Source organism: Rhineura floridana, chromosome 2 (genome assembly GCF_030035675.1).
Source record: "Rhineura floridana isolate rRhiFlo1 chromosome 2, rRhiFlo1.hap2, whole genome shotgun sequence".
Classification (NCBI taxonomy): Eukaryota; Metazoa; Chordata; class Lepidosauria; order Squamata; family Rhineuridae; genus Rhineura; species Rhineura floridana.
The window spans coordinates 139,012,069-139,024,484 of NC_084481.1; the positions used below are offsets into that span (position 1 = coordinate 139,012,069).

General features: G+C 41.7%; 1 protein-coding gene across 10 annotated transcripts in view; it reads right to left on the reverse strand.

Moving 5' to 3' along the window:
- Nucleotides 1-11,891, reverse strand: part of PRMT3 (protein arginine methyltransferase 3) — a 91,282-nt gene extending 79,391 nt beyond the window's left edge. For 4 of the 10 annotated variants that reach the window (XR_009760633.1, XM_061610640.1, XM_061610642.1 and 1 more), the window contains exons 1-7: nt 11,759-11,889; nt 11,540-11,681; nt 10,090-10,172; nt 9,133-9,182; nt 7,842-7,944; nt 4,322-4,475; nt 538-667 (exon numbers count right to left, since the gene is read on the reverse strand). Coding sequence is in view for 8 of the 10 variants with exons in the window: in XM_061610640.1 (XP_061466624.1) it covers nt 538-667; nt 4,322-4,475; nt 7,842-7,944; nt 9,133-9,182; nt 10,090-10,172; nt 11,540-11,681; nt 11,759-11,786 (690 nt within the window). In the remaining 2 variants the exon portion in view is untranslated. Of the gene's footprint in view, nt 1-537; nt 668-4,321; nt 4,476-7,841; nt 7,945-9,132; nt 9,183-10,089; nt 10,173-11,539; nt 11,682-11,758 lie in introns of all 10 variants that reach the window. The other 6 variants (XR_009760632.1, XM_061610643.1, XM_061610638.1 and 3 more) reach the window with 2 other exon arrangements.
- Nucleotides 11,892-12,416: the final 525 nt, after the last annotated feature.

The window sequence follows — 12,416 nt, forward strand, 5'->3', positions numbered from 1 at the left end:
ACGGCGTATTTTTTTATCTCTTGGACAAAAACATTTGACAAAATTATGGATGGATTTCATGAACAAGTTACATTTTTGTAGGGCATCAGTACTTTAATCTCCCAAATTCAATCATCTACTTTTGCAACTACCAAGATGTACCCTATCTAAATGAGTGGAAAGTAATTATATTCACAGTATCTTAATTATGGAGATAAACGTGAGTTGACAATTTTTATTCCTGACTTGAGTTCTCCTGGTGCTACACTGTACCCCTCTTAAAAGGAGTCTACAAACCTTTCAGACGGCTTTCTGGACAGTGCAGAAGGAGATCAGACTGTTCAGGTCTCTGCATCTTGAACTCAGATGTTTCTTTTGTAGTGTTCCCCCCCCCACAGTTTTTTCTTGCATTTCTACCTTGGCTTTCACCAGAATAACCACCGTGAAGTATAAGTAAGGGTTAAAAATGCAGCTAGCTATGCTGCAGTGTACTGACGGGCAAACAGTCTTACTTCCATCTTTATGGCACGCAATATATACTTCTACTCATTTCCCGACCTTTATCATCTCTTCATGGATCCCATAGTGCCCGTATGAACTGAAGTAAACATCCTCCTCATCCTCCTTGAGGTCTGCAACGGTGCCACTTCTGACTTCTGTGTTCATCACAAAATCCTCTGCAAACCGTCTGCAATCAATTTGAAACATACCCTTGAGACACGTTAAGGAAACCATAAAAAGAAATGCAGGGAGGATGTGCGAAGAGAAAAAGCATGCAGGTCTCAGAGAGCTATCTGGGGCCTTAGGCATGCTGACGCTCCCCCTGCTGGCTGCAGTGCAGGAAGCCGCTGTGTAAATTCTTTTGTATTGTATTTTGTATCTTTGGTATTCTTTTGTGCACACCAGCCTCAGTATTTTTCTACATTTCAGATTCTGTGAAACTCAAATTTAGAATCCTGACTTATTTTCACAAGATAACTTCCAGATAAATGCCTTCCATGTTGACCCATTTAACGTAGATTCTTTCTTTACCCTCACATGCTGAAACTATACCAAAGAGAGGATGTACTTTCCAAAGTGTTTCTAAAAGACAGGCAAAACAGTAGAGAAGCCAGGTATACAGATCCCTTACCATCCAAACACAATGGCACAAGGTGTCTTCATTATATAGCATTAAAAATAAATTAGAAAATGGCCTTTCAAGGACAAGCAACCGGCTACAGAAAAAGAAAAGGTAGCAGTAAAAAAGTACCATGCTTATAATGAGACTATGGCATATATCTGGAAGAACTGCTCATTCATTTGAACAAAGCAGTCCAACAGAAGCAGGGGACCGAGGATTGGTGGCAGAAGCAGCACTCTGCTGGTTTCATGCCAGCTAGGACAGACGATGGGGAGAGCAGCAGCTGGCATACTTTCTCCCCAGGAGCACACTGTGTGAGAGCTTTGGATCCAAAGTGACTCCCTAAACTGCCCCAAGAACACTATTTTGCCATTACCACCCTTGGCGCACTGAAGGTAGAGAGGTGGGGTTTGCATGTCCACAACACGAAGGCTGGTAAATATGAACTTCCATCACCATCCCTGCACCTCCCTCTCCATGGGCAGAGAAGGAGGTCCTCTCTTTAGGGATGGACAGACCAGCTTGTCCATCCCTCTAAAAATTTACTTTGTTGTTCATTGCTTGCTCTTCTATGTTAATTTAGACATTACTGCAGTAGTCCAGATTCTGTTAAACCATTGTGAAACTAATGGGGGAGTACCTCCCCTGCTCCACAATTTTTTACTAGATAAATTTTGGCATTACAGAGATTTGCCACTACTTCCAAATAGAAATCTAAAACAGAAGGTTTTAAATAGCCCAAGAGTAATATTTAAGGCTCTGGTGAGCGTAAGTGTTCAGTCATTTCCCTGATTAGACGCTGGATTGCATTCCAAAAGGTCTGGATTATCAGACATTCCCCAAATGTTTGCAGGAAGTCTGCTCATGGAGCTCTACATGTCCAATAACATTTTCTGTGTTGAGTTGCTGGCTATAATTACTTCTTCAAGTTTTATGTTTTTTGCAAAAGGAGGGGGATAATAATTTGAAGAAAGATTCGGGTAATTGGGAACAGTGCACCACAGACTGCAATCACGGATTGTGGTACAGAAGCTACACTTTAACTAGAAAGTACCTCACCAAATCACTTCATTTTGAAGTTCCAGGTTATTGAACATTTTAAAACTCCACAACATTTCCACAACCAGGAAAGCTACGGAACTTGTTACTTAATAAAAACTGTATACAATGTCATATATACAATGGGTGAATGATTCTCTTTGTGTGGAGCAGGTTTAGAATCTGTTAAACTGTTCAAATCTACTGGAGGGGGGGGATTAGGGTGGTTCTCTCCTAGAAACCAATGGATTCAAATGGATTTCTGACAAGTCTGAGGGATTTTCCAACTGACATAGCTGGCAACGCTGCTGATGCCCCGGCCACTTCTGTCTTCTGCAAATTGACCCAAGATCTTCTAAGCCCATCTTCCCACTGGTAGAGTCCACAAGGCTCCTTGGTTTACCAAGAAGCTATTTTTATGGTGTCTGGTTTACAGCTAAGGAAGACTTGGAGCAAACGCAACTGAAGATGGCTTAGCTTTCATTGTCAAGCCTATTCTGTGGCAATGATGGTGACAAAGGCTTACTTGTCCACTGCCATTGCACCTGCTCGGTGCCATCCAGCAGAGGTATTACATGTTGTGAAGAACCTTTTACATCATGGTCTTCAGAATGAGTTACATGGGGCCACGGAAGCCCACTGTGTCCTGCTTGCGAAGCACTTTGCATATAAAATTGCTCAGATCCATTCTGACTTGGGCTCCACTTTGTCAGTAGAGTGGGGAGTCTGGGGGCATGGTGTCACCATGGCTGTGTTCATTCCTGAGAAACAGGACTCAGAAAGTGGCATTTCTCTTCTCCATGGTCTGTCCCCTCCCCCCCCCTTCTATTTAACATCTACATGAAGTCGTTGGAGGAGGTCATCCAGAGATTTGGACTATGGAGTCATCAGTATGCTGATGATACCCAACTCTCCTTCTGACTGTCATCTGATCCTACGGAGGCAGTTTGATAGCACTGAAGGACTGGGTGAGCTTCAAGAAGCTGAAACTTAATACAGACAAACCAGACATACTATTAGTAGGTGGGTCACATGACTCAATATGGAGTTTAAAGCCAGTTCTGGATGGGGTTAAATTCTCCCTGAATGAGCAGGTGCCTAGTTTTGGAGGTATTTCTCAACCTAGAGCTCCTGTTTGATGGTGTCTGTTACTAGAGGTACCTTATTCCAGCATTGGCTGCTGTGGTGAGTGCAGCCATTCCTGACAAAGGTGGACTCTGCCATGGTACTTCATGCTCCAGTGATCTGTAAGAATCCTGTAAGACTGACACACTGTGTGGGTCTACTCTTGAAAATGTATTTGGAAATTTTAGTTAGCGCAAAATTGCTACAGCCAGAATGCTGACATGAGGTAGGAGTTTTAATTCAGTCATGCCATTCCTACAGGCTCAATTCAATGTGCTGGTTTTAACCTTTGAGAACCACATTCTACCATGTGTTCAGCCCACGTGTTCCAATGGTCATGTGGGGTTCTGCTGCAAATCCCTCAGCTTTGGAGGTAAGGCTGGTGTCAACTAGGGGCAAGGTCTTTTCTGTTGTGACTCCTACCTTATGGAATGCCTTACCAGTAAGGTCCATCAAGCCCCATCACTATGCTGCTTTAGGTGGTTGATGAACACTGAGCCTGTTTTTAAAAAGACCTTTGGTTAATTGTGTTAGCATAGCGAATTCACCTTTTAGGGATTACTGCCTGTTATTCTATTTTCATTACTATCTCTTAGCTGCCTTGAGTCTCCTTGGAAAAATAGGAGAGGTAGATGTTTAAAAAATATTTTAAAATGTACCTCAACTCTTCATGCAACACTTCAGGGTGCGTAACAGTCGTGATTCCTGCATTTGTAAGATTGTTGTACTGCCAAAAATAGGGGAGAATACTGCAGGAACTGCCATGTCTGCAATGTCCCTCTGCCACAGAATAAGAATGGCAGCCTGCTTTATTTTATGTATTATTTGATTGTAGAATTGATAACCCACTTTGCTTCCCCGCAACTTAACAGGAGACCTGGTCTCTGTGACAATATATACATATGAATTTTGCATGCAGCCTACTAACCTCTTTCTAATCCATTTAATGGAACAGTCATCCTGCTGAACATCTTCACCAGTATGAAGCCTTAGTGTTGAAACCTATTTCACTTTAATATATCAAGGTACTGGAGTAAAAAGACTTTTCGTCAATACCTCATTTTTTGAAGATCTTCTTGGGCTCTGGCCAATGCTGCTTCTGCCAGCTCTGCTTTGTGCTCTGCACGTTTCAAACGCTCAAGGAGAGATGAAGCCTCAGTTAGTCCCTTAGGACAAGAAACATCAGTGGAGTCAAGAAGTTCTTCTATATCTAGAAAGGAACCAAGAGAATTTACCACACAGTGTGCAAATATTGTGACTTACGAATTGTTTGGTATCCAAACAACTGCATGGCTTGTTCTGTATGCCAAGGAGGCTCTGGGCTATGTTTATTACTACATTTTATATTTTATTTATATCTCACCTTTCTTCCAAGGTACTCGACATGGAAAACATAGTTCACCCCTCTCCATTTTCTTTTCCCAACAACTCAGTGAGGTATGTTAGGTTATAAACAGCAAATCCCTCTACATGCAACCAGGAGGGAGTAACATGAAAAGCTTCTTTTGGCAGTAGCAGTAAATGCTTTTATGTAGCATGGTCTGCAAAACAGCCTGAGAACCACGTTCCTTTCCGGGTAACCTTCCAGGATGTGCATGCCAGCGACAGTCATGGCTAGAGTCAGAAAACGAACACAGCTACAGTTGCGACTCTTGCCTTCGTACGGCAGGCTACGTTCCAGCCATGCAAACACCAGAGGTTTCTACACCACACACCCCTCTCCATCCAGGCAAGCAAGAGGGATCATCACCGTTCAAGGCCACATTCCACTTCAGGGGGACATGGAGCGGGGCCAGTGAAAGGCCTGTTCTAGCAGTTGTAACATGCTGTGTTCGATGCTGTATGATTTTTAATTGTATCTTTATTGCTTCTTGTGTTATGTTGTATTCAATTGCAAGTGTTCTCCACAGACACACTCAGGCTATCTGAATGAAGAGCGTAGGCCACTGATGTTCAATGGACCACAGTATGGGAACCCCTGCTCTAGAGAGTGATTGGTTTTATTTGTATTTAGTAAACAAAACCAAAAAAATAACATCTGAAACGTGCCAATTGCAAATGCAATATTAGGCATCCATTCATTGTTCCAAATGAACATTTGAAAGAGATATTTTCTGCAGAAAAATAAAGCACTGGAAAAAATGTTCTAGCCCACATCACTGGGGAGGACCACATTTGGCCCCAGGTCTGAGGTTCTCCACTCCTGTTGTAAAAGGTTAAACAGAGGAAGGAAAAGAAGCTTCTTTTGACATTATCCAAATGAAACTTCACTGCTGCCACCAAATTATATTTTTCACATTACTCCTTCATGGTTGAAAAATTCAAAAAGCTGGATTCCAAGTGGCTACATTAGACGTGCCCTTGGAAGTACTTAACAGGATTTATTTTATCTTACCCATAAAATATCAAACTGCTTTTAAAGTCTTCCTCAGTTTTAAAAGGGGTTGGCAAGTTGCAGACAGGAGGCTGCTGTTTGAGAAACACTGGCCAAACCCCCCTTGGGCAGAGAGAAGAAGTCAAAGGCATAACATTCTTTGGATGCCAACTAAAATGGTTTTGTTACTATACAGCACTCTCCAGTGTTCCAACTTTGAAATGTACCAAAGCCAAACTCTTTGTACGCATTCAGGTTAATTGTTTTGACTAGAAAGGACTCCTATAGGGACAAAAGAGTTCAGGGGACTCCTTGAAAAACCACAGCAAATTCCAGAAAGCAAAGTGTGCAGAAGTAGGATGACATATAACATGAAGGGGGTTAGTTCATTTTTTCACCATCAGTGCCCATCAACATTAATTGAAATTCATAGCTGAGCAAGCGACTGAATCAAAGTGTGCCTTGTACAAGGCCAACATTCTGCCCACTGAACTACACTGCTTAACTCTCTCACTGCAATAGGAATTAAAAGTGCTCATTTTTGGCTGGACTTTTTTTTAAAAAATTTTTTCTTAGATTACCATGTACCTTACTCTGAAGAGTAGAGACAGCAGGCATCCTCCTCATTGTAGTACTGGGCTGCAGAGTAATTTAAACCTGTCCTCTCAGTCCAGTGCTGTGATGGGGATACGTGTGATAACTGTCTACGTGTTGCATATTTCATTCTGTCTAGGGGTAAAATGTGTAGCAAACTGCTCACAGTGAGTTACTGTGCAGTCCACTTCTCCAACTACTCACAACAGCCCAATGGCTAACAGACTGCATGTAGGTGACAGGAAAGATTTCTTTTGCCATCAGCACTGCAGTAGAGTAGGCTGTAAATGACTTATATCCTGTGTTCAATTAGATTTGTCACAAGTCTTCCATTACCATTGCTCTAGTTGTTTGCCCTTTCATAGCTCACAGCTCCTCAAATCACCAAGGGGCTAATGTAGTGTCATCAGAGAGGATGTTTAGTAGCTACTATATTAATCTCCCAAGTCACTTCCCCATTCCAGAGGTCAACTAAGGCTTCAACAGCAGCAACTGAGAAATCCCCAGGAGCCATTAGAAAGCCAATGGGATCCATCAATGTCCTAGGATGGACATTCTTAATAGGCCCCCACCATCCAGCAAAGGTTGGTGTTCTGTGAGCCTAAACCCAACCAGGTAGTGACTGGTCCATGACAATGAAGTTAAATTAACTTCTCCCACCTCCAGATCACCCTCCTCCCATCCAGCACAAAAAGGACATAGCTCAAAGTGTGCCCAGAAAAATAGGTGGTGCTAAAAGTTTCCTGAGAGAATCCCATGGTGGCCATGAACTCCAGAACAACTCCCAAGAGAGGAACCTCAGCATGGATGTTAAAGTATCCCAGAACAATCAGTCTGGGGGAGGGAGGGAACTGTAGCATCACCCAACACCACCTTGGCTAGCTCTAGTAGTGAGACCATTTGGCAGTAGGGTGAACAATGGACTAACAGAATTCCTATCCTGTCCTGAGCACCCAACTGCAGAAATACACACTCAAATTCTAGCAAATACTGGAAGGGGCATCTGGTCAAGGAGAGAGAATCCCCCATCGGGCCATCTCCACTTCCCCCAGGTCAAGTTCACAGCTCACAGAGAATCATGTTAGACAACACAAACAGATATATGCCCCCACCTCTGCCTGTTCATCCAGGACAAAGTCCCGGGTGGCGGAAGTTTTATCATTATATGACCAGGCATTCAGCAACACAACTTACAAATTCTAGAGTCTGTCACATAAGCTGCCAGAAAACCATTAGTTGGGAAATGAGCCAAAAGGCAGAGTGACCAATATACTGTCACACTGTCTTCCCCTGTAATCTCAAATTCTCATTTTGTAATGTATATTTTTACAAAGCGGAAACTTAGGGTTGTATTCAAGTAAATCCTACTCAGAGTAAACCCATTGACATTAATGAAGTTAGTCATATCTATTAACTTCAATGGGTCTACTCTGAATAGAACTAGCATTGAATACTATCCTTAATCTAAACATTTAGTGCCCTTTATGTCCTTGAGGATACAAGATAACTTTTTTCTTGCCCCAGAATGCACCAGTTCTTTAAGTCATCAGTATATGAAGTTGCTTATCCTTCTTATAAAGGTTGTGTTTAAATTTAAAAGAGCCCTACCAAACTGGAGTAAGAGGTCGTCTTCCAATATAGGCTTCAAATATTTTTCTTCCTCCCAAGGAAATGGGGTCTTAATAGAACTAAGATTCTCTACAGATGGTTTCTGAAATAAAAGATGAAGATATAAAGTTCTTAACATGTTTAATGTATGTTCAGTGTTGTTAAAGCATCTTTATAGCTATTGCTGAAGGAGAATAGAATAAAAAGTCAGGCTTCAAGCCTTAACCAGTACTAACTGGAAAACTCTTTCAGAAGCCGAGACTCCTAGAATGCTAAATCTTAACTCTTTTGGTACTTGTACACATACCCTATTTCACAGTCTTTCCCTGGTCACCCTTCAGTCTACTGATCATTTTACTGAAGCGTTCTAGTTTTTTAAAATCCTGGAACTAGTTGCCAACTTCCAAATCAAACAATTTTTCTTAGACAGTCTATTATTTTTTCTGCAACTTTATTTTATTTGTGGTTAGTGGACCATAGATAAATTACATTTGGATATTACTTACAGCCTTGGCAATTCTGTAGCTTTGGCAGGATTAATATTATCCAGTTATTATCAAGGTGTTAGAGTGCAAGTGTGGTGTAGTGGTTAGAGTGTTGGACTATGACCTGGGAGACCAGGGTTGGAATCCCCACATAGCCATGAAACTCACTGGGTGACCTTGGGCCAGTCACTGCCTCTCAGCCTCAGAGGAAGGCAATGGTAAACCACCTCTGAATATCACTTACCATGAAAACCCTATTCATAGGGTCGCCATAAGCTGGAATCGACTTGAAGCAGTCCATTCATCAAGGTGTTAATTCCACATCACAAGAAAACATGAGATGAATCTCATGAAGAAGTCACACAAACATGTTCCTAAAATTATATCCAACACCTACCAGTAGCACACCCTGAGTAAGGCTGCAATCCAATTCACAGTTACCTGGGAGTAAGTCCCATTGAACCCAACTGAGCTTACTTCTAAGTAGACATGTGTTTTGGATTGCAAAATAGTAAACGTGATACACATTCACCATACATTCTACATCTAAACAGAACCTTTATCCTTCCCATATTACACTTCTTACCACACCCAGTTTTGCAATCCCAAAATGTTTATCATATAAAAAATTATTAGACAAATTGTAAGCATGAAAGCAACAGAAACTAACTGCATGTTTAGAACAAACATGTGCTGCAGTTTTCCTCAGAAACCTATTACTAAACTTTAAACAAATTCTCACTACCATGCCTTCAAAGAGACACTGTACTGTTCAACTTCAAGTCACAGAATACTTGGTAACTTACTTCCAGCCTAATAAAGTTTACTAGTTTGATGTATCCATAGAAATCAAGTCCTAAAAGAGGGGAAGGACAGCAGAATTAGTGTTTAGCCAAGGTGAAGAGTTCACCAGCATTTTAACCTATTTACCAGCTGCATTCAGAGACTTTTTTCCTGCTCAGCTATATTATACCCCGTCACAACTTCCAGACTGGTTTTCAGATATCACCCTCCAAAAGAATGCCAAAAATAATCCCCATCTCTTACTGGCTCACAGAAAATATATTTTTAATATTTTCTATTGTAACAGCAAGCAGATTTTCACCACACAGAAGAATTTTGGTAGCTCAGATACCATTTACATTTTTCTTGTAGCCCTGATCAAGCAACCTCTCAAAGGATCAGGATTTCCAATATGTATACAGAAGTGCTCCACTTACAAAGAATGATCCACCCACTTGTGTGCTAAAACTCGACTGCATCTCCTAGCCCCCTGAGGTATTCTGAATGTTTGACACTTAAGAATCTTACTTGTCACAAGTACTGGCAGATTCAAACAACATATGCAGCTTACCTATCACAGTAAGATGAATTAAGCTCACACTGTAAACTACCTGAAAGCTTCTGGGTTTTTTTTATATTTCCCTATTTAGCAATTTATACTGTAGTTTGTGTGGGTATATCAGTTTGTATATAGATTAAGATCATTCCCATAATGTTATTCAATTTCCCTTTATTCTCTTTCTGCTTCACTTAAAAGAATTATTTCAATCATATAGAAATATCAAAAATTAAGATGTCATACAAACACTACAAAACAGGTTTACCAAAGAGATTTAAAGGGTACAGAATAGCTCTTCATTAGTCTAAAATCTGGTGGGTTTTATTTCAAGGTTTAAGAGACCTTCATAAAAGTTCAATTTGTAAAAGGTAACCTTGTAGCAAAGTACTAAAAAACTTATACAATGGAAAAATAAACTTACTGTGTTTATAAGCCACCTCACCAATGTTGAAACCATGGTCTGATGTACAGTGGCAAAAAGCATCCTCAGCTGAACAGAAAAATCTTGGAAGACATAGAAAACTGAATATATGAATTGTTCAAATGTTATGTCAAGCTTTTTAAATATGACTTTAACGGCATCTGGAAATAGACATAGACCACAAGCCCCTAAAAAAAATAAAACTTCCAGCTGAGTGGATAGTAATTCGGGCAATTATCAGAGAATGAACAACACTAACCTCCGGAGTATCGATGTGAAGAAAAATGTGAAATGGAAGCATATTACTGTATTGCAGCAAAAACTTTGTCACTTAACAGAAAAAAGCAGAGAAAAAAGCATTGGCTGTACATGAGGACCAGCAGTGCTTACAGGCAAAAAAAGGCCAATAGCTGCCATACTGAATGCTCTTTGCTGCCTGTGCTCCTCACTCACTGTGCAAAGCCTTGGTGGAGTGTTCAGGTTTCCCACTTATACTATTACATGGCTATTTCCTTGCACAAGCCCCTCCACCTTTGAGCAACAATGCAGCTCCTTCTGGGAGGAATAGAAATTGAATTTATTTATTTATTATTTGATTAATATCCCTCCCTTCCTCCCAGCAGGAGCCCATGGTGGCAAATAAATAAAATAATGTAGTTACTGTTCAAGTGAATACAGAGAAGCCGACCAGAGGTTACTTTTACATCAGGAATGGGGTATCTGTGGCCCTCTAGATGTTTTTGAAGCATAATTCCAATCATCCCTGACCACTGAAAATGCCGGCTGGGGCTAATGAGAGTTGGAGTTGAACAACATCTGGAATCCACAGGTTTCCCATTCCTGCTCCACACAGTGCTGCAGACCTTTCTGTGTGTTTTATGCCAACGGATCCCACTGATAGAACAAAACCCAAATAGGTGCTGTACAACTTTAAACTCTTTTGGTTATTTTTGAATCCTGTAACAAAGTTAAACAGAACCAGCACTTTCCTACCTAAAAAAATGATTTTTTAAAAAAATGTTGCTTTGCAATCTTTTATATTGCCAGGAACTGAAGCTGTTTTGCAAGATTTTGTGTTGTATTCAACTAAGTCATACTAAGAGTAAACACATCTAAATTAATCAACCCAAGTCAGTCATGTCTGTCATCTTCAATGGATCTTCTCTGAATAGGACTAGCACTGAATACCACACATTGCCTTGTTTTAATAAACATTTTTAATGTGAACTTTAAAAACTGCTGAGTTTTTAAAATAATTATTACTGCTGTTATAAGTCGCTTTGGGGACTCCAGTAAACATGGAAAAGGGAAGAGAGAAAAACACAAACGAACTGGGCAGTAAAAGTTGCTGCTGCTAATGCCGGCATCAAAACAAAAGCTTTAGAGGCTCGTACGGGACAGAGACTCCCATCTCTCTTTTGAGAGGCCGAAAACGCAAGCCGAGCCAAACCTGTCACAGAAAAGGCAGGAGGTCCTCAGCGCAGGTCCCTTCGTCTCGTCATCATCGTCTTCCTCCCAGGCATCCTCGCTCGCGCTGTCAGACAAGCAAGGCTCGTCCTCCGAAGCATCCCCTGCCGCTGCCTGCGCCTCGCCTGCGATAATAAGAAAGGAATGAGTGCTGCAGAGATCCAATCGCTCCGAAACCTTCGGATGGTGGGACGGAACCTACCAACCACCACAGCTACCCTGGAGCTCATGACCAGGATCTCTTAGTACGCCTCCCACAACACACCACAGTGATCCTTTCACGTGCAACACGGGGCGCACCCAAACTTCCGGGTTGGCGTTTCCGGCCGCTGGCCAATGAGAGAAAAGAATATATAAGAAGGCGGTGAAGCGGCGGAAAGAATATGTATGGTGGGTCTATTGAGCCAAACTTCATGGGAACAAGCGAGTGAGAAGCGTACGAGCACACAGGAGTGCAAACAACAACAAAAAGGGAAGGGTGGTTATCTTTTGTTTGTCACCATGGTGGGACTCGAAGAGAGATCCCAATAAACCGTCTCTGTTTCTATTCCTAAGGATTCGGCAGTAAGATTGCGCAATAACGTGCAGTGGAGGGAGCTAGTTTCCATGGTTTTGGTCAATTAATCCAAGGCCGGATAATAGTGCAACTAGAGAAAAGTGAAATTGGAGAAAAGGCACTAGGGCCTGTGTCTGCAAGGGGCCCTCTTGCCTCCACCCGCTGTGTCACCCTCTTTGCGGCTCAGACATCGCCTTCTTCCCCGCCCCGCTTCGCCTGAAACTTTTCTAGGGAAGAGAGTAAGGGTGCCTTGGTGTGATGGCGTCTTGGACTACAAGTCCCATCAACTCCAGCCTCTATGGCC